Source organism: Chiloscyllium plagiosum, chromosome 5 (genome assembly GCF_004010195.1).
Source record: "Chiloscyllium plagiosum isolate BGI_BamShark_2017 chromosome 5, ASM401019v2, whole genome shotgun sequence".
In the NCBI taxonomy this organism is placed as follows: Eukaryota; Metazoa; Chordata; class Chondrichthyes; order Orectolobiformes; family Hemiscylliidae; genus Chiloscyllium; species Chiloscyllium plagiosum.
The window spans coordinates 36765619-36789538 of record NC_057714.1 but is presented as its reverse complement, the minus strand read 5'-3'; the positions used below and the strand labels follow the sequence as shown (position 1 = coordinate 36789538).

General features: G+C 38.7%; 1 protein-coding gene across 2 annotated transcripts in view; it reads right to left on the bottom strand.

The window, feature by feature from the left end:
- The window catches only part of LOC122549803 (thrombospondin type-1 domain-containing protein 7A-like), a 589911-nt gene that overhangs the window by 85939 nt on the left and 480052 nt on the right, over positions 1-23920 (bottom strand). For both annotated transcript variants that reach the window (XM_043689852.1, XM_043689854.1), the window contains 3 exons: positions 21015-21130; positions 20165-20297; positions 10599-10702 (listed from right to left, as the gene is read on the bottom strand). In XM_043689852.1, coding sequence (XP_043545787.1) covers positions 10599-10702; positions 20165-20297; positions 21015-21130 — 353 coding nt within the window. The remainder of the gene's footprint in view (positions 1-10598; positions 10703-20164; positions 20298-21014; positions 21131-23920) is intronic.

Sequence of the window (23920 nt, the reverse complement as noted above, 5' to 3'; positions counted from 1 at the left end):
AGCAGGCAGAGCAGACTATGGTGGCCAATACCAAGAAGAAGACGCTAGAAAAACTGAATGGTCTGAAGGTGGATAAATTACCTGGACCAGATGGACTACACCCTAGAGTTCGAAGGGAGATAGGTGAAGAGATAGCGAAGGCATTAGTGGCAATCTTTCAGGAATGGCTAGGGAGGTTACCAGAGGACTGAAAAATCCCTAACTTGACACCCCTGTTTAAAACAGGAGTAAGGCAAAAACCAGAAAATTACAGACTGATTAACCTAATCTCGGTTGTGGGTAAGATCCTGGAATCCATGGTGAAGGTTGAGATTTCTGAAGACTTGGAAGTATATGATAAAATAAGACAAATTCAGCATGGTTTTAACAAGGGGAGGTCATGCCTGACAAATCTGTTAGATTTCTTTGAGCAAGTAACGAGTGGGTTAGACCAAGGAGAACCAATGGATGTTATCTGCCTGGGCTGCAAGAAGGCCTCTGACAAGGTGTCACACAGGAGGCTACTAAGTAAGATAAGGTGTTAGAGGCAAGGTTCTAGCATGGATCGAAGCTTGGTGGTATGGCAGAAAGCAGAGAGTGGGGATAAAAGGGTCCTTCTCAGGATGGCAGCCGGGGACAAGTGGTCTTTCACAAGGCTCAGTGTTGGGACCACAACTTTTCACTTTATATATTAATGATCCAGATGAAGGAACTGAGGGCACTCTGGATAATTTTGCAGATGATACAAAGATAGGTCAAGGGACAGGTAGAATTGAGGAGGTGGGGAGGCTACAGAAGGATTTGGACAGGTTAGGAAAGTGGGCAAAGAAGTGACAGATGGAGTACAATGTGGGAAAGTCTCAGGTCATGCACTTTGGTAGAAAGAATAGAGGCATGGACTATTTTCTAAATGGAGAGAAAATGCAGAAGTCTGGAGTGCAAAGAGACTTGGGAGTTCTAATCTACGATTCTCTCATGGAAAACTTGCAGGTTGAGTTAGTCGTTAGGAAGGCCAATGCAATAATGGTATTTATTTTGAGAGGATTTGAATATAAAAGCAGGGATGTATTTCTGAGGCTTTATAAGACTCTGGTCAGGCCACATTTGGAGTATTGTGCGCAGTTTTGGGCCTCATATCTCAGGAAGGATGTACGGGCTCTGGAGCGTGTTCAGAGGAGGTTCATGAGAATGGTCCCAGGAATGAAAAGCTAGACGTATAAGGAATGTTTAAGGTCTCTGGGTCAATACTCCATGGAGTTTAGAAGGATGACAGGGATCAAATAGAAACATACAGAATATTGAATGGCCTGGACAGAGTGAATGTTGGGAAGATTGGTAGGAGAGATTCGGACCCAAGGGCACAGCTTTAGAGTAAAGGGAAGACCTTTTAGAATGGAGATAGGGTGAAACTTCTTCAGCCAGAGAGTGGTAAGTCTATGGAATTCATTGCCACAGAAGGCTGTGGAGGCCAGGTCATTGAGTATATTTATGACTGAGATAGATCGGTTCTTGATTGTAAAGGGGATCAAGGGTTACAGGGATAAAGTGGGAGAATGAGGTTGAGAAACATATCAGCCATGATTAATGGTAGGGCAGACTCGAAGGGCTGAATGGCCTATTTTCTGTTCCTATGTCTTCTGGTCTGATAGTGTTTATATGAAATTTTAATTGGCTCAAGAAGATTTAGATGAATACAAGGGGGGGTGCACAGTGGCTCAGCAGTTAGCATTGCTGCCTCACAGGACCAGGGACCCAGACTCAATTCTATCCTTGGGTGACTGTCTGCGTGGAGTTTGCACATTCTCTCTGTGTCTGTATCGGTCTCATCGGGTGTTCTGGTTTCTTCCCACAGTTCAAAATTGTGTAGGTTAAATAGATTGACCACGCTAAATTGCCAATAGTGTCCAGGGAGGTATAGGTTGGCTGGATTAGCCATGGGAAATGCAGAGTTAGGGATAGAGTATGGGGGGTGGTGAGTCTGAGAGGGATGGTCTTCAGTGAGTCAGTGTGGACTTGTTGGACCAAATATTTCCACACTGTAAGGATTCTAAAATATGCAAATAATAGCAAACTTGTTAATTTCAAAAGCCAAGCCATTGTGGAAAAGCAATTGGAATAAGCTATCAGAAAAGTGGCTATAGAGGTTATATGGTGGCTTTTGTAATGTGCTATTCAGTAATCACATGCAGTATCAATTATAGCCTGGTCAGCAGCATCAGAACGGACATACTTGTACTGAGAAGTGTGTATATAACAAAATGCAAAAGGGGTAGTCCATGAGGGTAAATCAGGGAAGCTCATGGCCTACAGTTAAAGGAATTGATATGAATTATTTGCAAAGTATTAGAATGCATTGAAATATCATAACCACTATTTATATTGGAATTTCCCTGGCAATTCTCTGAATTATCTTTGTTATGTGAAAGTCAGGTATTGGAATAGGACTGAAGTAGAACAGGACCAAAATGAGAGCCTCCCAGTATTCTTAAAAGAGTTTGGAATGAGAGTAAGCTGGAGATGTAATGAAAAGGCACAGCAGGAAAGCTGAAGAGAAGGAAAGGCTGACCAGTGCGAGAGAAGTTATTTAAAACCACGTGGAAATGTTAAGCAGGTTTGAATTATAAGAGAAAATTACCAATACTACAAGACTTTAAATTCAAAAATGTAACTTCTTTTGAAGGAAGGGAGACAAAAATTAGCATGCCATAAGCAATGAAAGAAATTTCATAGTGTCACTTAGAGGTAATTAACAGTCACTGCATGGAGACACAAGTCTACTTAATAGTGATCTTGTAAGAGAGAGTGAATAAAATTAACAACCAGACTTTCTGATTAGGAAAAAACACTTTGCCATATTCTCGACAGAAGTCACATACAATTACAAATGTCAAATTAATGTGGATTTTTGACACTGCTAGGTCCATATGGATGATTGAGTGTACTGGTTTTAATAATATTTTAATAATATTAGACCACCTTATGAGGGATTGAAAATGGGTATTCAAGACCAATTTGATTTTTCCGGTTCAGCAGGTTAATGGGGCAATAATGGCACTAATGTGGGATGATAGAAAGATTGCTAGCAAGACATAACTCGAGGTGAGTGAGGAACGAATGCAAATCAGCTGAGGGAAAAGGGAACAAAGATAATGAAAGTGGAGTTAATTTTGCCTTTTGATGACAGGTTAAATGGTCCTAGTGAATCAGCCACCCGTTATAAATTTCTCCTGATTTTCATTTTTATTGAAGTCTTTGTTTTTCTCCTGAGTAAGATTAACAATTGGAGGAGGACTGCAACTTTCATAATGCTTTTTGTGAAGGCTTTTTTTTGGAGCAGCTTAAATATAATTTCAAAATAGATATTATCGATAAATTTCAGCTGCTGCTATCATAGAATTTATTTCTGGAAGATAAATAATGAACACGGATCATAGAATTTAATTCTGGAAGATAGATAATGAATATGGTATCATAGAACGTTTTCCGTATAGGAGCTGGGACATCTTGTTGAGCTTATACAGGATGAGGTCTCTTCTGGAATATTATATCTGTTCTAGCCACACTGTTATAGGAAGGATATTATTAAACTGGAGATGGTTCAGAAACGATTTACCAGGATGTTGCTGGGAATGCAGGGTTTGCGATATAAAAATAGAAAGGAAAGACAGGGACTTTTTTCACTGAAGCACAGGAGTTTGAGGGGTAAACTTATTGAGGTTTATAAAATCACGAGGAGCATAGATAAGCAAGGGTCTTTTCCCTAGCGTGGGGGAAATTCAAAACTAGGTGAGAGGAGAAAAACTTAAAAAGGACAGGAGGGGCAAATGTTTTACACAGTGGCTCAATTGTGGAATGAAATGCCAGAGGAAGTGGTGGATACAGGTATTGTTATATTTTTAAAAAAAATTGGATAAGTTCGTGAATAGGAAACATTTGGAGGGAGATGGGCCAAGCACAGGCAGATGTGATTGGTTTAGTTTGGACACATGGTCGGTGTGGACTGGTTGGGCTGAAGGTCTGTCTCTCTGCTATAGTAATGTGGCTCTAAACTTAAATTGAGGCAGTCCTAATGCTGATTTTTTTAATTGTAAGTTTCATTTGAGAGTTGACATCATTATATAAATATTGAAGGAAAGGAACAACTTTTCCTTTACAATTCAATTTTGGTTTTAAAATTTTGACATATGTACCTTTAAGCTATGACACAAGCGATCAGAATCAGACTAAATGATTGAGAAGCAATTTTCCTCTGACAAAACTCGTAATGATATTTATTTTAAAGCAGTGGTTATGAAATGTGGATTTGTGAGAACCAAAAAGCTTCACAGGGCAGGAAACAGGAAGCTGGGTGGTAAAAGTTCATCTCTACGGGCTACTTAACAGGCAGGAAGTTTTCTTGGGCGACATATTCATAGCATAGACTCTCTCATGCAAACAGTGACATGAGCAACCTGTTGTTTACAGCATAAGGGAAGCACTGAAAATATTGTGCCTTTGCGTCAGATCAAATCCTTACAATGAACAAAAACTTCCAGATGATTGTGTTTGCTCCAGATTTCCTTTGGGAAAACTTGATTTTATGTCAATATTCTTAAACAAGATTACCCACATCAGTCTTGTTTGCCACATTTTTTACATTTTTCATTCTGATTTTCTTCCTTCTTCCCTTTACTCCTGCTGTGTTAATATTTCATGATACTGATTACTCTCCAAAATCTTACTAACTTTCATGAGTTCTCTTTAACAGTAGACAACAAGCTATGCAACCATGAGGCCATAGTTTGTCAATCCAATCCTTTCCTGAATTCTGGTGTGGACATATATATACTGTTCAGCAAAGGTCACTGGTATTAATAGCAATGAGAATCATGACAGCCAAGAAAGAGGACATCTGATCGTTCATGCATGTGCTCCTGTTGGCTCCTCAACTCTACTCTTACTCCCAGAGTAAACACTTCAAAGGATACTCTCAACGCTTCTTTTAAAAAGCACACCAGCCTCATTGACACCTGGGAAACCATGGTGTAGGACTTCTCAAAGAGGAGGAAAGGCATTTGGGAAGGATCGATACATCTTGAGTCTCAACACCAATGGAAAGTTGAAGTCTTGGCAACGGACAGCATGACTATCCAGGCATCCTGCTCACCCATTCCCCATACCACCATCTGTCCCATATCTGACAGAGAGTGTAGGTTGTACATTAGACTCTTCAGTCAGCTGGGAAACCATTTTCATTCTGGATCAGGTCATCCTCAACTATGATGGACTGCTTTAGAAGAAGCAAGCAATAATGGCAGTTAATTCTCATCATATGCTTGGTAAACTGAGAGAAGTTATACCCAGAATTGATAAAATCCAGTAGTGGCAGGGAAATGAAAATTCAAACAATAATGTTGCTTTAAATTATTTTTTAAGATGACTTGTACTAAGACCAGATTTATTATTCATTTGTTTTGGCCTTGACAATTGATTATTTGTCAGGTATTTCAGAGAGCTTTAAGAGTCAACCATATGATATGCACTGAAATTACTGTGTTGGTCTGACTAGATGGGGTGACAGGTTATATTCTCAAAAATGCATTGATTTCACAACATTGATTGATTGAATTTGAACTCATGATCCTGGGTCGCTAGTTCTGGAATCTTACAAACATTACAACATAAAAAGAAGCAGCCAGAATACACGACAGCATGAAAGCTTAGCCCAGGGTCGAGAAATACATTGAGTTTCTGCCTCAATTAGGTGATAATTAGAAAGATGAATGGACTGAATGTCAGGGGTGCACAGATATTTACAGAAACAAAGATGGCTTCAATTTCGAGAATATTAAGCTAGAGGAGACTTCTTGGATTTTTGCAGAAGTAATGAAGGATTTTATTAACAACTTAGGGCAGAATTTTATTGCTTGATACCTCTTCCCCTTCTTCCTCCTTCACCAACTCCTCTGACACGCTGGAAGTGGGATAAGGTGTGAAAAAATGGGTGCTGGAGGAGCTGTGTCAGGATTATACTCTGGTTTAGTTCTGTTACTTTGGAAGTTTTCCAGCAACAGCCTACAAGATCAGTAGGTTTCCTGTTCTCAGGAGGCAGGCATCAATTTGCATACTTAACAGCCCTATTAAACTGCCAGCATGAAAGACTACCCCTTCTGTCTGAGCAACTTCCTCACCAAAGGGAATTTCTCTCCACCCTGCACCCCTTGAGTTTTTCATTTCTAATTTACTTGCTTTGAAGTATGCTAAGGACTCCCACCTGCCTCAATAGTATTGACCTCTCTCTGTGGGGCTGCTGAAACCTCAGAGCTCATCCATTCTACTTAACTGCACAGTAATCCAGAGTGGACCAGTTAGGATGCCATCTATGGTAACATCACCATGGCCAGTCCTGCTGCTGGCAGGTGTGGGCCTGGAACCTGACATTTTATTTTTGGCAGAGTTTTGAGATCCTGAAGTTGGTGATAAAATACAGCAGAGAACATTTATTGCATTATAGAGTGATGGTGACACTGAGGATGTATAACATCTGCTTAGTATAGCATTTGCTTAGTATAGCATTATACTCATTAGGACACAGCAGCAACATCCAGCTCCTTTTAAAACTAGCCCTGAAAATCACATTTCACTTTTGTCACCTACTGGGTGGTTGTAGACAAATGGAGCTTTAGTACATATGTTTGGCATAAAAATACACGTTTGCATCATATTTACTGTAATTTCTAGATAGCCACATACAGTTTGTAAATTTATACCACACAATAATTTATGTAGTCATCAAACATCATAAAACATAAAATAACCCAAATGCTTAAAAGGTTTGCAAACTACAATGTTCTTTTATTCCTTATGGAGGGCTTTTGCCCGAAACATCGATTTCGAAGCTCCTTGGATGCTGCCTGAACTGCTGTGCTCTTCCAGCACCACTAATCCAGAATCTGGTTTCCAGCATCTGCAGTCATTGTTTTTACCTTACAATTTTCTTGGGTATATTTCTTGGGTATATTCTTGGGTAAATCTTGGTTCGATTTAAATTATTACCTCAGATGGTCTAAGAATGTAATATTCTGCTGAAGTTTTAATATTTAATATAGTTAGCAGATAAGAAGATCAGAAATATTAAAGTGTACACAATCTGGTGGGCTGAAGCCTTGTTTCTATGATGCACGGCAATGATTTCAATAAATTGGCAAGTTTCACTATTGTCTTAAATACACTTAAAGAAGCAACATTTATATTCAAATGAAACATGAATAGTATTGCCAGAATTTGCCAGTAGCAATCTGTTCTTCACATATTTTGCAAAATATGACAACTTATATAATCCAATTAAATATACAGGAAATGCACCTCTGAATAATGACTCAACTGCCTTATTAAACTGATTTATCCATAGCTTCGTTATACTAAGTAAATAAAAAACTTTTGCACCACGTCCCAAATTTCTTGATACATTCCATAGTCTGACGTAACAATTTAAAACCTTGGGAGAATTTAGTTTTCTCTCAATTGAGCAAACAGAATTATTAAGCCTTCATGGATTCACAGATTCACACAATTAAGATGTAGACTAATTTTTTTTAGATTAGATTAGATTACAGTGTGGAAACAGGCCCTTCGGCCCAACAGGTCCACACCGACCCGCCGAAGCGCAACCCACCCATACCCCTACATTTACCCCTTTACCTAACACTACGGGCAATTTAGCATGGCCAATTCACCTAACCTGCACATCTTTGGACTGTGGGAGGAAACCGGAGCACCCGGAGGAAACCCCACGCAGACACGGAGAGAATGTGCAAACTCCACACAGTCAGTCGCCTGAGGCGGGAATTGAACCCGGGTCTCAGGCGCTGTGAGGCAGCAGTGCTAACCACTGTGCCACCGTGCCGCCCGGTAAATGTGGTCAGGAGAAGCAATGGCCTAGTGAAATTCTCGCTGGACTGTTAATCTAGAGACTCAGGTAATGGTCCGGGGAGCCAGATTCAAATCCTGCTATGGCAGATAGTGTAATTTGAACTCAGTGAGATCTGGAAGTAAGACTCTAATGATGAATCCTTTGCCAATTGTTGGAAAAACCCATTTGGCTCACTAATGTCCTTTAGGAAAGGAAACTGCTAGCCTTACCTAGTCTGGCCTAGATGTGACTCCATACCTATGACAATATGGTTGACTTTTAACTGTCCTCTGGACAATAAATACTGACTTGACCAGTGATGCCCTCATCCCGTGAATGAACGAAAAAAATGTCAGAAGGCTCAATGTATATTCGATGGCCAAGAATTTCTGCTTTGGAAATAACTGATAATCTGGTTGGATGCTGAATTCAGAAGCTTTGCTATCTGAGGAAAATGTGGGTGTGGAAGATTGTGTCCTTCATGGAAACCTTCATGCACGAATAGAGGACATCCCTGAACTACAAGATAGGTTTTGCTTGGAAGCCTCCTCATGGGGCAAGAGGTCCTACTTGCTGCTGGTAGAATTCCTGTGGCAACAAAAGAGGCCTTGAATTGGTTCCTGATTGATCATGGGGGGGAAATCTTAATTAACAACAGGGCTGGAATGTTAACCCCAAACCTGGCACACCGCTGTCTAATTGGGGGAATCAGGAAGGCCATCTTCTCTCTCAAGTTTATGATCTGAATTACTGAAAATGACTTTAAAAAGCCAAACCTTTTACCATTTATGTTGGTGTTGCATAGTCATGTTCTAAATGTCACTTTTAGTTTCCAAGCCATGAAAACAGTTTGGTTTGAAGAGCCTCCTTGAAGGCCTGCAAACTGGTACAATGAGCAGAAACTCACAATGTTGGTGAATTCATTTATGGGGTACGGCCAAGTTTGTGCATGGCAGTAATTGCCAGCTAGATTGTTTTTTAAAATTAGTGCAAAAAAATCATGGAAAATTAATATAGAGTCATAGAGATGTACAGCATGGAAACAGTCCCGTCGCTCCAACCCGTCCATGCCGACCAGATATCCCAACCCAATCTAGCCCCACCTGCCAGCACCCGGCCCATATCCCTCCAAACCCTTCCTATACATTTACCCATCCAGATGCCTTTTAAATGTTGCAATTGTACCAGCCTCCACCATTTCCTCCAGCAGCTCATTCCATACACGTATCATCCTCTGAGTGAAAAAGTTGTCCCTTAGGTTCTTTTTATATCTTTCCCTTCTCACCCTAAGCCTATGCTCTCTAGTTCTGGACTCCCCAACTCCAGGGAAAGGATTTTGTATATTTACCCTATCCATGCCCCTCATGACTTTATAAACCTGTATAAGGTCACCTCTCAGCTTCCAGCACTCCAGGTAAAACAGCCCCATCCTATTAAGCCTCTCCCTATAACTCAAATGCTCCAACACTAACGAAATCCTTGAAAATGTTTTCTGAACACTTTCAAGTTTCACAACATCTTTCTGATAGGAAAGATACCAGAATTGCACACAAAATTCCAACAGTGGCCTAACCAATGTCCTGTATAGTCGCAACATGACCTCCCAGCTCCTGTACTCAATACCCTGACCAATAAAGGAAAGCATACCAAATGCCTTCTTCATTATCCTATCTACCTGCGACTCAACCTTCAAGGAGCTATGAACCTGCACTCCAAGGTCTCTTTGTTCAGCAACACTCCCTAGGACCTTACCATTAAGTGTATAAATCCTGTGAAGATTTGCTTTCCCAAAATGCAGCACCTCATTTAACTAAATTAAACTCCATCTGCCAATTCTCAGCCCAATGGCTCATCTGATCACGATCCTGTTGTAATCTGAGGTAACCTTTTTCACTGTCCACTACACCTCTACCTTTGGTATCATGTGCAAACTTACTAACTATACCTCTTACGCTCACATCCAAATCATTTATATAAATGATGAGAAGTAGTGGACCCAGCACTGATCCTTGTGGCACTCCACTGGTCACAGGCCTCCAGTCTGAAAAACAACCCTCCACCATCACCCTTTGTCTTCTACCTTTGAGCCAGTTCTGTATGCAAATGACTAGTTCTCCCTGAATTCCGTGAGACCTAACCTTGCTAATCAGTCTCCCATGGGGAACCTTGTTTAACGCCTTGCTGAAGTCCATGTAGAATACATCGACCACTCGCCCTCATCAATCTTCTTTGTTACTTCTTCAAAAAACTCAGTCAAGTTTGTGAGACATGATTTCCCATGCCCAAAGCCATGTTGACTATACCTAATCAGTCCTTGCCTTTCCAAATACATGTACATCCTGTCCCTCAGGATTCCCTCCAAAAACTTGTCCCCCACCGAGGTCAGGCTCACTGGTCTATAGTTCCCTGGCTTATCCTTACCCCCCCCTTCTTAAACAGTGACACCACGTTAGCCAACCTCCAGCCTTCCGACACCTCACCTGTGACTATCGATGATACAAACATCTCAGTAAGAGGCCCAGCGATCACTTCCCTAGCTTCCCACAGAGTTCTAGGGTACACTTGATCAGGTATGCAATAAAGATAATTTGCACTAAAACTCCTTGATCTTTTGCATTGATTTGGCTAATTTTGGGAAAATTGCATTGAAATAAGGAATACAATACAGGGAAACAGCAGCTTAATACATTTAAAATGTGACAAGAAGGTCATAGAGAATGAAACTAACCTCTAGTTTGAAGTCCTGGACCACAGGTTTCATGTGCTCCAGGGCTGTCTTGACGGACATTCCAAGGTACCAACTGACACCGGTGCCATTTGTGTGTTTTCCACCTATCAGAAGGAATGAACCATTATATTTTTAATGTTGGTATAAAAGAAAAAAAATTGTGTTTTTTTCCCATATCTTTGATATGATATCCATAATTTCCACAACACTTGCCACCATGAAGGGTACACTAATGACAAGATCTGCTCAATGATTGAAATAGGGATCTGCAAGGCTGGGTCAAGGTTTTGATCTGCAGCAATGTGTGGCAGTGAAGCGTGGATTGCCGACAAGGAAATTTCCAGGTGCTGGAGAATTTCCATCAGTGAAGTCTCTGCAGAGTATGCAAGCTTAGGTAGGAAGTTAGGCAGAAGTTTCCCAATGTCCATGCCAAGGCAATTTCTCTATTATTACAGTTATGATCATTCAAAGGAGAAAGTGAGGACTGCAGATGCTGGAGATCAGAACTGAAAATGTGTTGCTGGAAAAGCGCAGCAGGTCAGGCAGCATCCAAGGACCAGGAGAATCGACGTTTCGGGCATGAGCCCTTCTTCAGGAGGGCTGAAGAAGGGCTCATGCCCAAAACGTCGATTCTCCTGCTCCTTGGATGCTGCCTGACCTGCTGCGCTTTTCCAGCAACACATTTTCAGCTATGATCATTCAAAGCCAACTCCATTGAACCGGACACTATGGATAAGTGAAATATTCAGCTTCTTCCGAGGGCAAATTCAATCTTAAGGATGTTCCCAATAACAAGGACAAGGGATATTTAGGAACTCTCCAAAGGTCTAATTGAAAGTCAGATAAATTGACAATAGGCCCTGGGAGGTAATTACACCAAACCAGTGTGCAATAGTGCTTCAGTCAACAAGCCACAACACAGTCAGGCACTAACAGTTTGAACTCTGATGCAGAGAGCTGACAGGTGGGAAAGAGAGAAAGCAGAGCCCTTCCCATGTGCCATCCTCCGAGCAACATTTGGCCTCTGCCCAAGGAACTTCGGCTCCAGGATTGGCCTGCTGAGTCACCTAATGACGCACAAATCATGATGCCTGCAGACATTACCCTTCTTTTAAGGGATTGATGATGATGACAAATGTCCTCACGTTCGGAATGCAAACCTAAGGCAGAAGATTATTCCTGAATATTATTTTGCTGTTTATAAACACTGACTTGCAGTGCTCCATGCCATTTGGCAAAGTGTTAATATTGCTTTCATACAAAATTAATTTACTTTCGTATTAATTTTGAGTCAATATGGACAAATTTCACTCTAATAATAGGAAAAGATTACCTCATATGATTATAGTCTGTTTCCTAATGGAATGAAGATATCAGTTTCTTAAGAACATTGGTCTCGTTCCACTTTCCCTCAATTATAACTCACTTCCTAAGTGCAAGCCATACAGGAAATAATACTGTGGCATGCTGATAAGGATTACATCAATTCTGACCTTTCCAGGGAATTTGTCAAAATGCCAATGGGAATTAAATCTTCCCCCCCCCCCCCTCCCCCACACCTACTCCCACTTTGTTATGTGAGTGGTGAGTGTGATATGTATGTTGGTGCATTATTTTAAGAATGCTGTTGGTGTGATTATTGAATTAAGATACAAACTTCAGAATCTTATATGTTAGTATTGCATGCTGGGCTAGGTTGTGACTGTGTCAAATATGCAGAATGCAAAATACTGAATTGGCAATCTTGCTTTACACATTCTAGGTTTGACTGAAGGCATCTCAAAAGAGCTGTATTAGAGGATTCCAATTCATTATCAGCTAATTTATATTATTGTACCAAGTTAAAATCGATACCAGATTGAGAGGTTTTGTGGCACAATGATAGTGTCCCCACTTCTGAGCCAGAGTCCTCAGTGTAAAATTATCTCTTTACAGCTTGATCAGAAAATATCAAAACCCAATACTGGGTATAAGAAAACAAAGAAAACCTATATCAGGAGAGTTCTTGTGGTGTAGTGGTAATGTCTTTACTTCTAGAGGTGTGTATTATGTCTGTATAGGTTGTTTGGAAAAACAACTAAAATCTATACCAGAGATTTGCCCCCACAAAAATTTTCCCTCACAATATTACAGCCTTACACAATTGCTGTGTACAACTATAAACAAAAGACTTTCAATCAACCAATTTTTTGTTTTACAGAACATTCTCATTCAATAGTCTGGGTCACCTTTGCTTTGGAAGCTGCTTCCTTAATAACCTATTTTCAAAAACTGTGGTTCCAAAGAACTTTACTATCATTAATCTGCAGATTTTATAAACATACCTTGGTCCAACTCTCACAATGTCCATCAAAATGAGGATTCGAGAATTATTGACCTGGATTTTCACTATGACAGAAAGCCTTTCTATCATGGGCGAAAGTGAGGACTGCAGATGCTGGGGGTTAGAGTCGAGAGCGTGGTGCTGGAAAAGCACAGCAGGTCAGGCAGCATCCCAGGAGCAGGAAAATCGATGTTTCGGGCAAAAACCCTTCATCAGGAAAGACTGGCATTACTGATGAAGGGCTTTTGCCTATAATGTCGATTTTTCTGCTCCTTGGATGCTGCCTGATCTGCTGAGCTTTTCCAGCACCACGCTCGCAAGCTTTTCTATCATGGTGAACAAGGCAGAAATGCCCAAAAGCTTCACAGTACAAACTGGGATAAATGTAATTTAGGCACTGGGATGTCTACTACACTGTACTTCAAAAAAGAGGTCATGCTGCTTTCAGAGTCTAAGATGGAGATCAGAAACAGGAAGCCAAAATTCTGATTCCCAAAATTGGGTTAAGGTTTGGTTTTAGGCTCACTGGAGTGTCAGAAATCCCAACCTTCCTGGTTGGGAGCCACTGTTGTATTGATTTACATGCTATGAGAACTCATTTGAACTCCTGTCTGCTGGAATTATGCTCATGAGCACAATCTCGCTTTGCAAAATCAAGAAAAAAATATGTGCTTACAGGTCAGACAGTGTAAACAAGGCTTGTACTTGGAAGGAGAGTCTTCTTCCTGAAAGTTTACGCCCAGTAGGGTTAGTCCTTTCCTGCCAAGGTATTTCTTTGCATAAACTGTAAAAATGTAAGGGATGCATTCTGCCCAGTCTATCCAACTCAAATGCAGTCTTTAAAGTGCACAACCACAGTTTGTCTCAACTTCTAGCTACCTTGTTAATTCTGAATATTAGAGTCTCAGCTATATATGTAATGTATATGATTTATAATTATTATCTTAGTTGCTCAGAATTCCTATTTAATCATTATGTCTAATCTTGGATTTGTTCAGGTTTGTAAGTATGATTTATGGTTGAATTCAATCCTGAAATGCTGGTTCTTGTTTTCTTACACATGTGCTTCTATGATTTCTATTCTTTAAAAGATTATGTTCTAGCAAGCCACAACATAACGATATCTGGGGTGTTCAGTATTCTGACAATTGGGATCATGACAAAAGCAACTGCCACACTTGTCAAAAAGACATGTTAAATGGAATTGTCAAAAGGAACTTCTCAAAGGGAGCTATCAAAATTTTGCCTTGCCTTTTAAATATTTGTAAAACAATTTCTGGAGAGTTAAAATTAAAGCTTGCTTTTCAATTGATCAGTTCACAGAAGCCTGAGGATTCCATTATTGGATTAGTGCGGCATAACTTATATCATAACCACCCGTGATCACAACATAGTACCTGCTTTTTCTTAGTGTAGTTTCATAGCTACAAGTAATTCGAAACTACTTGAAATGTGACCATGTACTCCAATGCTTGTAATCATGAGGACTTGTGCACCTGAATGAGATGATGGTTGTTATAAGATGTTATGTAAATGGAAGAAATGTAAAGATAGAAATTCAACTTTTATAAGCAACCTTTTTTGAGTGTAGTGAAATCTGAAATAGACCTGCAGAATTTTATTTCATTTCTGTGTGGGTGCTGAGATCTTCCCATGGTGGTTACTGGGAGAGTTAGCATGGTAGATTTAAGGACAGATGGTGGTGATTGGGGGCAAAAGTTGGAATGAGTTGGCACCAAGTTTGCAGGAGGGCTTCAAAGGTTTCTGAGGTGAGTAGAAGGTCATAGGTTGTCATAACATGTATGAAGTGCCAAAGAGTAGGTACAGAGGCAAAGGTACTATGAGGTGCTACTCACAGGGCATAGTTTAGCATGGAGGGCATGAAGTATTATGGGGAGAAAGTGAGGACTGCAGATGCTGGAGATCAGAGCTGAAAATGTGTTGCTGGAAAAGCGCAGCAGGTCAGGCAGCATCCAAGGAACAGGAGAATCCTGAAGTATTATGGGATAGTTGGAGCCTGTTTAGCATGGGTTGTAATGGATGAGCATAAGGAGAGTGTAGGGGTGAGGGCTGTGGGAGGCATGGGGGATTAATGTTTTATTCTCTTTTTTAAAAAAAAGTCAATACAGTGCTAATGCACAGAGGGAGACCTTCTGCACTTGGTATTCTCCACTCCCATGCTGGAGTCACCAAGCCTGACTCCCAGGGAATCCTGCCATGCTGGAATAATCTCCTCGCTCTATGGATAAAAATCCAAAGAATGGAATTATAGATCACAATTGGATATAATTGTATATAAAAATATAATTCAACATATCACATCTGTTTAAAAGAACTGATCAGTTGCAGTATCAGACAACCATCCTAGATCATAGCAATTTGCTGTGTAAAATAATTCTTACTTTCTTTCTGGTTCTTTTGTCAATTGCCTTAATTTTGGATTTTCTAACCACCAAAATTCCAGCACTCCTGCCAGTGGTAACAGGTTTATCCTGAATACACCAATAAAAGCCCTTCTCATATCGTACAGCTCTATCAATCTTTCAATTTTAATCTTTTGTTAGCAGCTTCTTTAGTCTTTGCATGTAACTGAAATGTTTCATCCCTGCTACCAGTTTTTCGCAAATATCTTCCATATTATCTCCATGGCTTTGACACCCTTAATATATGATGTTCAGGACGAAACATTATACGACCATTGAGACCTAATTTCTGATTGATAAAGACCAAGCATAAATGCCCTTGCTTTTGCATTCTATGTCTATTCATAAACACCAGGATCACATAAGTTTTTAAAAGCTTTTCCAACTCATCATAGTACTTTTCAGGCTTTGTTTATTTAAACTTACAAGTCCTTTTGTTCCTGTACTAACCTTAAAGTTTTACTATTTATGAACATTACATACTAAAGAAAGTAATATTTATTTACAATTTGAGAAATGAACACAGATTTGTACAATTTGTAAAAATAAATTTTATGATAAGGTCTGTTTTGGGTCAATTAACATTAAGAGCATCCTCAGATCAATGGAATCTAAATTGAATAATCAGAAACTGGCTCCTGGCATAGTGAATCCAATTAGATTTGTCTTGTACTATTTCCTAAATTAGTGCATCATTGTTTAATGCACCTTATCCCTCATTCATGAAACAAAAGAGATTTCAACTTGATCAAACACTGTAATTCAAAAAAGTTCTGAGCTTGGCTTTATTTATGAAGCGGGACTGATGATTTTAACAGAATGAAAACAAATGACATGAGTTTATGCTGGGGACCAAAGAAGCAATTTGTCTCTTCTGTGTTGGACAGTATTTAAACAGCATTTAAAAGAGATAGATGGCTAGTTTTTTCAGTTCTACAGACAGAAACTATGGTAAAAATTAGATGTCAAATAATGTTCTGACCTTGGAATGAGTTGTGACATGTACATGAAGTCATCTATCTCGGGACTTGAGGAGAACTTGTAGTCACAAAACTTTTCCAACAGTGGTACAATTATCAGCAATGGACCGTTTAAAAGTGGTGTTTCTCTTCACCTTGTGATTAGCAAGTTATTCCTTCTTGCACATATTGCAAAATTATGTTATTAACTCTATTTCATCACATTGTATCAGCTAACTTTGCCATCCACATTTAGATGGAAGTCAGGGATGGGATGGGAGTCAGCGATCAGTTGTGGACAAGAAACCCAGAAGCAGTGGTAACATATATAGATATAGATTGTCAAGCATCATTACAGTTTCTCTCTAGGTTTCCAAGCTGGCTAACTTGATCATTAGATAGAAATTAATTTGATATTATGCTGTAGTCAACGATCAGACAGCAGATAGACAGGTCATGAACATTTGAGGTTGGGACTTTCTTGCCAACCCCTAATTGCTCTTAATCCGTGTTGCTTGGGAGGCCATTCCAGAGGGCAGTGGGGTTTGGGTCTGTTGCTATGGAAACACATGTTGGCCAGACAAATAAGGATGGCAGATTTCCTTCCCTAAAGACCATTAGTAAACTAGATGACTGTTTACGACAATCAGCAATGCTTCATGGTCATCATTACTGAGACTAGCTTTACATTCCAGCTATTTTAATTCACAGAACTTAAATTCCACCAGCTGCCGTGACATTACAACCTCTTGTAGCAACTATATTTATTTGATGATCAGGTATGCTTTTGGTCGTTGGTGATCCCCAGGGCATTGATGGTGGGTAATCAGTGCTGGTAATGCAGATGAATGTCAAGGGAAGATTCTGCACTGTTAGAGATGGTTGTTGCCTTGTATTTGTATCGTGTATATGTTAGAGCACCTTTCAGACTAAGCCTGAATGTTATTCAGGTGTTGCTTGAGGAGTTTGGTCATTTTAAGACCTGAGGAGTTCTGAATGGAACTAAATACTGTGCAATCATCAGTGGGCATCCTCATTTCTGACCAGATGAAAAAATGAAGGCTGTTGAAGTAGTATCTGGACTTACAAACTTCACAATGATGATTTGGGGTTGAGCTGTTTTGCTTCTATCTAACACAACAATCTTCCTTCGAGTTGACATGAATCTAGGTATTGGAGAAATTTCCACTAGTTCCTATAGATTTCAATATTACTTCTGATTGGAACAGAGAATGGTGACTCTCAAATTATCACAGGAATTTAAACATCTTGTTCATATTTGGACCAAGGCTGGAAAGAGGTCTGGAGTGGAATGGTTCTACTGCAACCCAAATGTTTGCTTGGTAAGCAAGTTTTTGATGAGTAAGTGTTACTTGATAACCATGTCAAACAACATTTTCTATCACTTTCTTAATGATTGACAGTAGACCCAGAGGGCAGTAATTGGCTGGATTGGATTTGTTCCCCTTTTTGTCATGTAGATATCAGTGCAGTGGCTGTGCTGGAGGTGTGGCTGGTTCTGTAGCTCAGTACTCCAGTCAGGATGTTGTCAAGGCCAATGATCTTTTGCTGTGTCCTGTACCTTCCACTGTTTCTTGACATCATGTTGAGTGAATCAACTTAGTCAAAACTAATATATGTGATTGTGGAGGAAGCCAAAATACAGCACATATTTTACACATTTGGCTGAATATGGCAGAAAATGCATTGCTTTTTATATTCAGGTGCTGAACTCCACCACCATTGAATCATAGATTCAGCCCATTGATTCCGGGTTCATGTTGAGGATGTTCAAGGAGCTTCCTCCTTCTATTACTAGTCCATTTCACAACTGGATGTGATCAGACTATAAGGCTTTGTTCTGATCTGTTGTTTGGATATCATTTGGCTATGCTTGTACATTTCTCTGTTTAACATGTTCACAGTCATATGTTGTAGCTTCAACAGGTTAGCAATTCACTTTTTGGTATGTCTTATGTTGCGCTTGACAATCTCTGATGAGAGTGAGAGTGTTGTCATGTCATAAAGTTACAGATTGTGATGAAATATAATTTACTTGCTGTTGATGGCCCAGTGCTTCATGGTGCTTAACTTTCAGTTTCCACTTTGGATCATCAGGCAATTATTATTAATCCCATGCTTTGTTTGATGCTGCAGATGAATCCAGAGATGGTTTTTTTGGAAATTCAGCTGATATCTGCAACTGTCTCTTGGTCCAAGGATCAGCAGTGCAACAAGTTACGTACCCTTCTTGGCAGCAGGAATGTAAACAAGAGGTTGCAGTCATTTTCTGATAAATACTGACTCTGGAAACTGAATCACAATCCTGACAGTGCCAGAAGGATTAGTGTGTCCGGAAAAATGCAGCTGTACGTTGTGTTCAAGCTGACTTTCCACAGTCAAGTGGCCTCTACCTCTGCTGTTAGAGATTTCATTTTAGTTTGTGGCAACCATTAAATACAGGACTTGAAACTTGGTGTCAGAAATGAAGCTGAAACTGAATTTTCTCTGGGCAAAAAGCAAACAGCTACGAAGAATTTGTTAATCTGTGACTTTGGAGACTAAACCCTGGATTTGTAACCTAAATATGCCAAAAGAGTTCTAAAATGTTTTGCGGGTCACAAAGTCATTATTGTAGATCAGATCCATGAAGATTACAAATGATATTCTTACAGGCCTTATATATCTTCCTGGTGAGCCTCATCTCAAAGTGGAAAAGAGTATGCTCAGGAAGTCATCAATCCAAAAAAGACACAGAAGGTGACAGACAAGCATCATGCTCTGTTCTCGAACCTATTGCAACAATGACACTCCCACATAAGGAACGTCACCCAAGGATTGAGCAAATACCAGACAGACAACAACTTGCATGTACGTCATTTAAAGATGCTTACTCAAAGACTGTTGAAAGTGGGACAGACTGCAATGATCACAGTTTTGTTCATGATGTTAAAAATCACAACACCAGGTTATAGTCTAACAGGTTTAACTGGAAGCACACTAGCTTTCGGAGCGACGCTCCTTCATCAGGTGATGAGGGAGCGTCGCTCTGAAAGCTAGTGTGCTTCCAATTAAACCTGTTGGATTATAACCTGGTGTTGTGTGATTTTTAACTTTGTACACCCCAGTCCAACACCGGCATCTCCAAATCTTGTTCATGATGGCCATCTTTGTTTGCTGACCATGCATATTTGGTTATTCGAGTAACTTGGAACTGTAAATGGTCATGCATGCAATTTCTTTTTGATGTTTATGTAAAGTGGGGGTGGGGGTGGGGAATGCAAGCTAATTGTCTCTAATTGAGCTTATTTGAAATTGACTCAGAAACCATTTTGTTGGCACACTACAGCTTTGTTGCAACATGAAAATCCTAGCTAGGAAACACATTTCACAATAGTCTCCTCATGAATATTTCCTGATAACTTGCTCCTTGGAAAGTACAAAGTGAGATATAACCGGGACTTACATTCCTTTTATATTAGTGTTAATCGATATATCAACACCTACCTTATTGATTGTTGGCAGGTTATTTCAATATACAGTTTATGCTAATTCTACTCTATCTGTACAATTCAAAGTTCCAACAGATGGAATTAATAATAACCAGAAAATGGAATTCTTGCTGAATTTTCCATTCCTCTGTTGCCACGCATTGGTACACACTCTCTGCTTTGGCTAAGTTCATCACTGATTCAAAATCAAAAACAAGTCCTTCATTGTCCTCGATGCCCTTTCAACCGGAGAATGGGAAGATTGGAATGCTCGTAAAATTTTGACATTTTCATGGAGGTCAAAGAAAAATTGTATGAACTGAGCAACATGTAAGGCTGACCTGGTTATAATACATTCTAACATTTTTACCTGTAATTACTGCAAATGCGAGTAGTCTCGCAGTCCTTCTCCTCAAACAGCATATCAGGACAATCTCGCCCTCCATTTGATGGCAACTGAATGATGACACGATGACGGGATTGTATTGTTTTGGCATCATCACCTAGAATTTAAATACCATTATAATGATTAATAAACAAGATTTGGATTCCATGCACAATGAGCAGTTATGAGGGACTTGCTTGCTCATTGCTATTTTCTAAGTTTGTAGCTGGCTAGGTCAGAGTCTACATGGTCAACCTATAGTTGCTTGAAGGTAACAGCAGGTAAAGATGACAGGTTTTCTTCCCTAAGGGCACTGGTGAGCCAAATTTTTTTTTTTAAATAATCAACAGTGGTACGGTGATAAAAAGGTGAGCTTTTTATTCCAAAAATTTCTTAAATTCAAACTTCGCCACCTACCTTGATTGGATTCAAACCTATGTCCCCAGAAAAGTAGCCTCAGATTCTGTATTGTTAGTGACATTACAACTAAGCCACTATCTCCCTTTGTTGATTTATCATCTCATCTGAACGACTACACCTTTGATAATGGAGCACTCCCTCAGTATTGATTGATGTAATTAAATCTTTGTTAAAATTTCAGGAAAGTCCTTCACTGCCTTGGTCAGTGGTCTGACACACTGTTAAAATGATATGGAAATGCCGTATGTCACACTGATGATTTTTAACACTGACATACTGTATTCTCGTCACTGGTAGATAAAATATTAGTTTATATATTTGCAAATTATTGAATTGGCAATTAAAGGCTTATCATTTCTATAGTCTATTTACAGTATAAAATCTATACATTTCTGTGAAACATGTCAGTACTCACCTGCATTACAAGATAAATCACAAGGTGTCCAGTGACTATAAGGTGTTACAATGCAATCTTTTTTACATGGTAGGAGACATGGTCTCACTGTATCTGGTCGTACAGTTTCAGGACATCTGAAGGAAACAATAATTATTCAGTTAAATTTTTTTAAAAGTGGGGAGTCGATATTTTAATTAGCATCAGTCAGTAGATGTTTTATTTTGCACATTCATAATTTTAAAAGAAATTAAGTGCAAACTATAAGGATTGTTTCCTAAATATTATTTTTACACAAGGAAACTGGCTGCTTATACTCTGAGATTTGTTGGTATAATGCCTCTAAGTAGAAGCTTTTATCTTCCTACTATTTCTTCCCACTTATCATGATAATTCCTGCCATGAGAAAGGTACAACAGAAAGGTTTCTTCTAGTTCAATATTCACATCAGAACCTCTTGTTTGCAACAAATTAGACTGCAACCATTGATCTTTATTCATAATTTTGTTAGTTTGCTTGAACTATTGTTGTTATTAACCTCCAGATCAGTGTACAAGGTGAGAAAAAGTGACATAACCATATCCATTAGTGTTTACAAATAGAGCTTTTCATCATAAAAGACGGATTTGTAAGATAGCATAGTTCTTTCAATCAAAAGAAAACTAAGATCAATCACATGATTTCTTTGGATTCTATTAAGAGCTTGTGAAGGCAATGTGGAAATATATTTCAAATGCAATGCTTTGGTCATGTCACAACCTATTGTAATCCTGTCAGCCACAGAGAATGGAGCTCTGATCTGCCAATGAATTATTGCTCCATTGAATCAGACATCTACATGGCCACTCCCTATGAAAATCCTGTACATGGTAAAATGAAAGCTATTATAGGACTTTAGTGAACCATGAGGTAATTAGGTAGTTTTTTGAACATTTGTCCATCTGGAGTGTTTAATTCATTTACTAAAAATTAAAAAAAAATGACAGGAAGCCTGCAAAGAACTGTCAGATTAAAACACAATGTTCTTGCCAGCAAAGTAACTTCTCAGATAATACCATAAACATGGCCTTCATTAATCATTTCCAGCTCACAATTATGTTTACTTGAGCAATATTTTTGTACGACTTTTCTCTATATTCATTGAATAAGTTTACACTGAATACAAAAGTAAATTAACCATGGAAAATAAATTGATTGCACAAATAATGTTTGTCCTTCAGGCAGTGATGGCTTGTTTCTGTAATCATATTTTGTTCTCAGAACTGACTCCTATAATTCAATATATATATTTAATTCACAAATATTTTAAAGATCTTTTAAAAGTTAAAATGGTCATTACAAACATTTATGGGTATTGGGTTCATATAACATATGTTTGTTGTATTGATGGAGGGCGGAGTTCATATTCAAAATAAAATTGGGTAATGCCTTAAAATGCACTAATATATATTTCTATGTGAGTGGTACCATATGTGTTGCTATTGTTTAGGACATTTGTATAAAGATCCATTGCTACTTATGTTAAACAGTTTAATGATGCTATTAAGTGAGCACAGGAGGAAATGATATACACAATTTTAACTATAAGAAATGAATTCTTCTCTCTTCTAATCAGCAAAAGAAAAGCAATATTTCATGACTTAATCTGCCTGGAATGCAAACATTAATGTTGCAATGCCAAATGATTTTATCTTAATTTATACACAATATTCTCTCTTTTGTTTTAATCATGACACCCTTTCTATCATGTGAGTTGCAAAGTATTCATAAATGCAATTACTATGCATTCTAGTAACTTGGAACTGGATGAACTATTTTTAGGTATTAAATACCACTGTGGTTCTCCCACTCTCCAAAAATACCTTTGTCAGGAAATTGATAAAGCAACAGTATTAATGGACAATTTTTAGCCAATTATGTTTTTCCCACTAACATTAATACTAATGATTCAAAGGAACACCAAGTACCAAATGAAATGTCAAGTCTTTTTTTTCAAAATGGAAAATACGTTTGAATCAGTAGTATTGCTTGTAATTCCATTTTATGAAAACAATTCAATCAAAACAGGTTTTCTATTTCAATTTGCTGGTGAAATGAAAGCTTGCGCTCATTTGAGGTTTTCAATTGAAATATTGATTTCTTTTGCAGTGTGTTGAAAGTAAAGTTAAAAGCAAATGATATAAAGTAAAAAGTGCTTCAACAAAGATTGGTGAAGCTAGATAAGTCCTACAGTGTTCTCTTATTGATTTGATTATAAAATGATAATACCCATTATCAGTAAACTGCAAGAAGCTTTGTCCTTGCTGATTTCAAGAGAAGTGTCACTTATTAATCCACATTTAGAAATACAAACATGAAGTGATCAAGATACACTTGCTGTTCATTTTGAATAATCTGACCCCTCAGCACTCTGTACATAACTTGATCTGTGCGAGCCTTATGACCATTGCACCTTTATGAAAATTGGAGCAGTCTGTGTGTTAGTTTATGTAGTGTCATTTCAGACTAATCTGGCAAAAAGAGAGAAGTCAGAAGTGACAGATGTATAGTTTCCATGTTGTTTTGATAAAGAATGAATTAACATTAAAGTTTTTTAAAGAAAAGACCACTATTCAACTTTCACCAGTGCAAATGCTTTTATTACGCAAATATCAATTTTTGAGGGACATGATGAAAATACACCTCACAGAAAAGTTTCCATATTTCATTGTGAGCATACTTATTTGAATGCAAGTTAATGTTATAAGGGTTTCATTTATTTTTAGCAGATGATGTTAAGCACAATTTCAATATGGAATTATTGTTCTTTTCTCCCTTGGGGTAAAACTTAACGCTTATCTTTTGAAAACCAAGCGCTTATCTTTTGAGAGAGTTATGTTAAACTAAAAATGTAGTAATATGTTTTTGGAATAGTGTAAGGAAGTAAT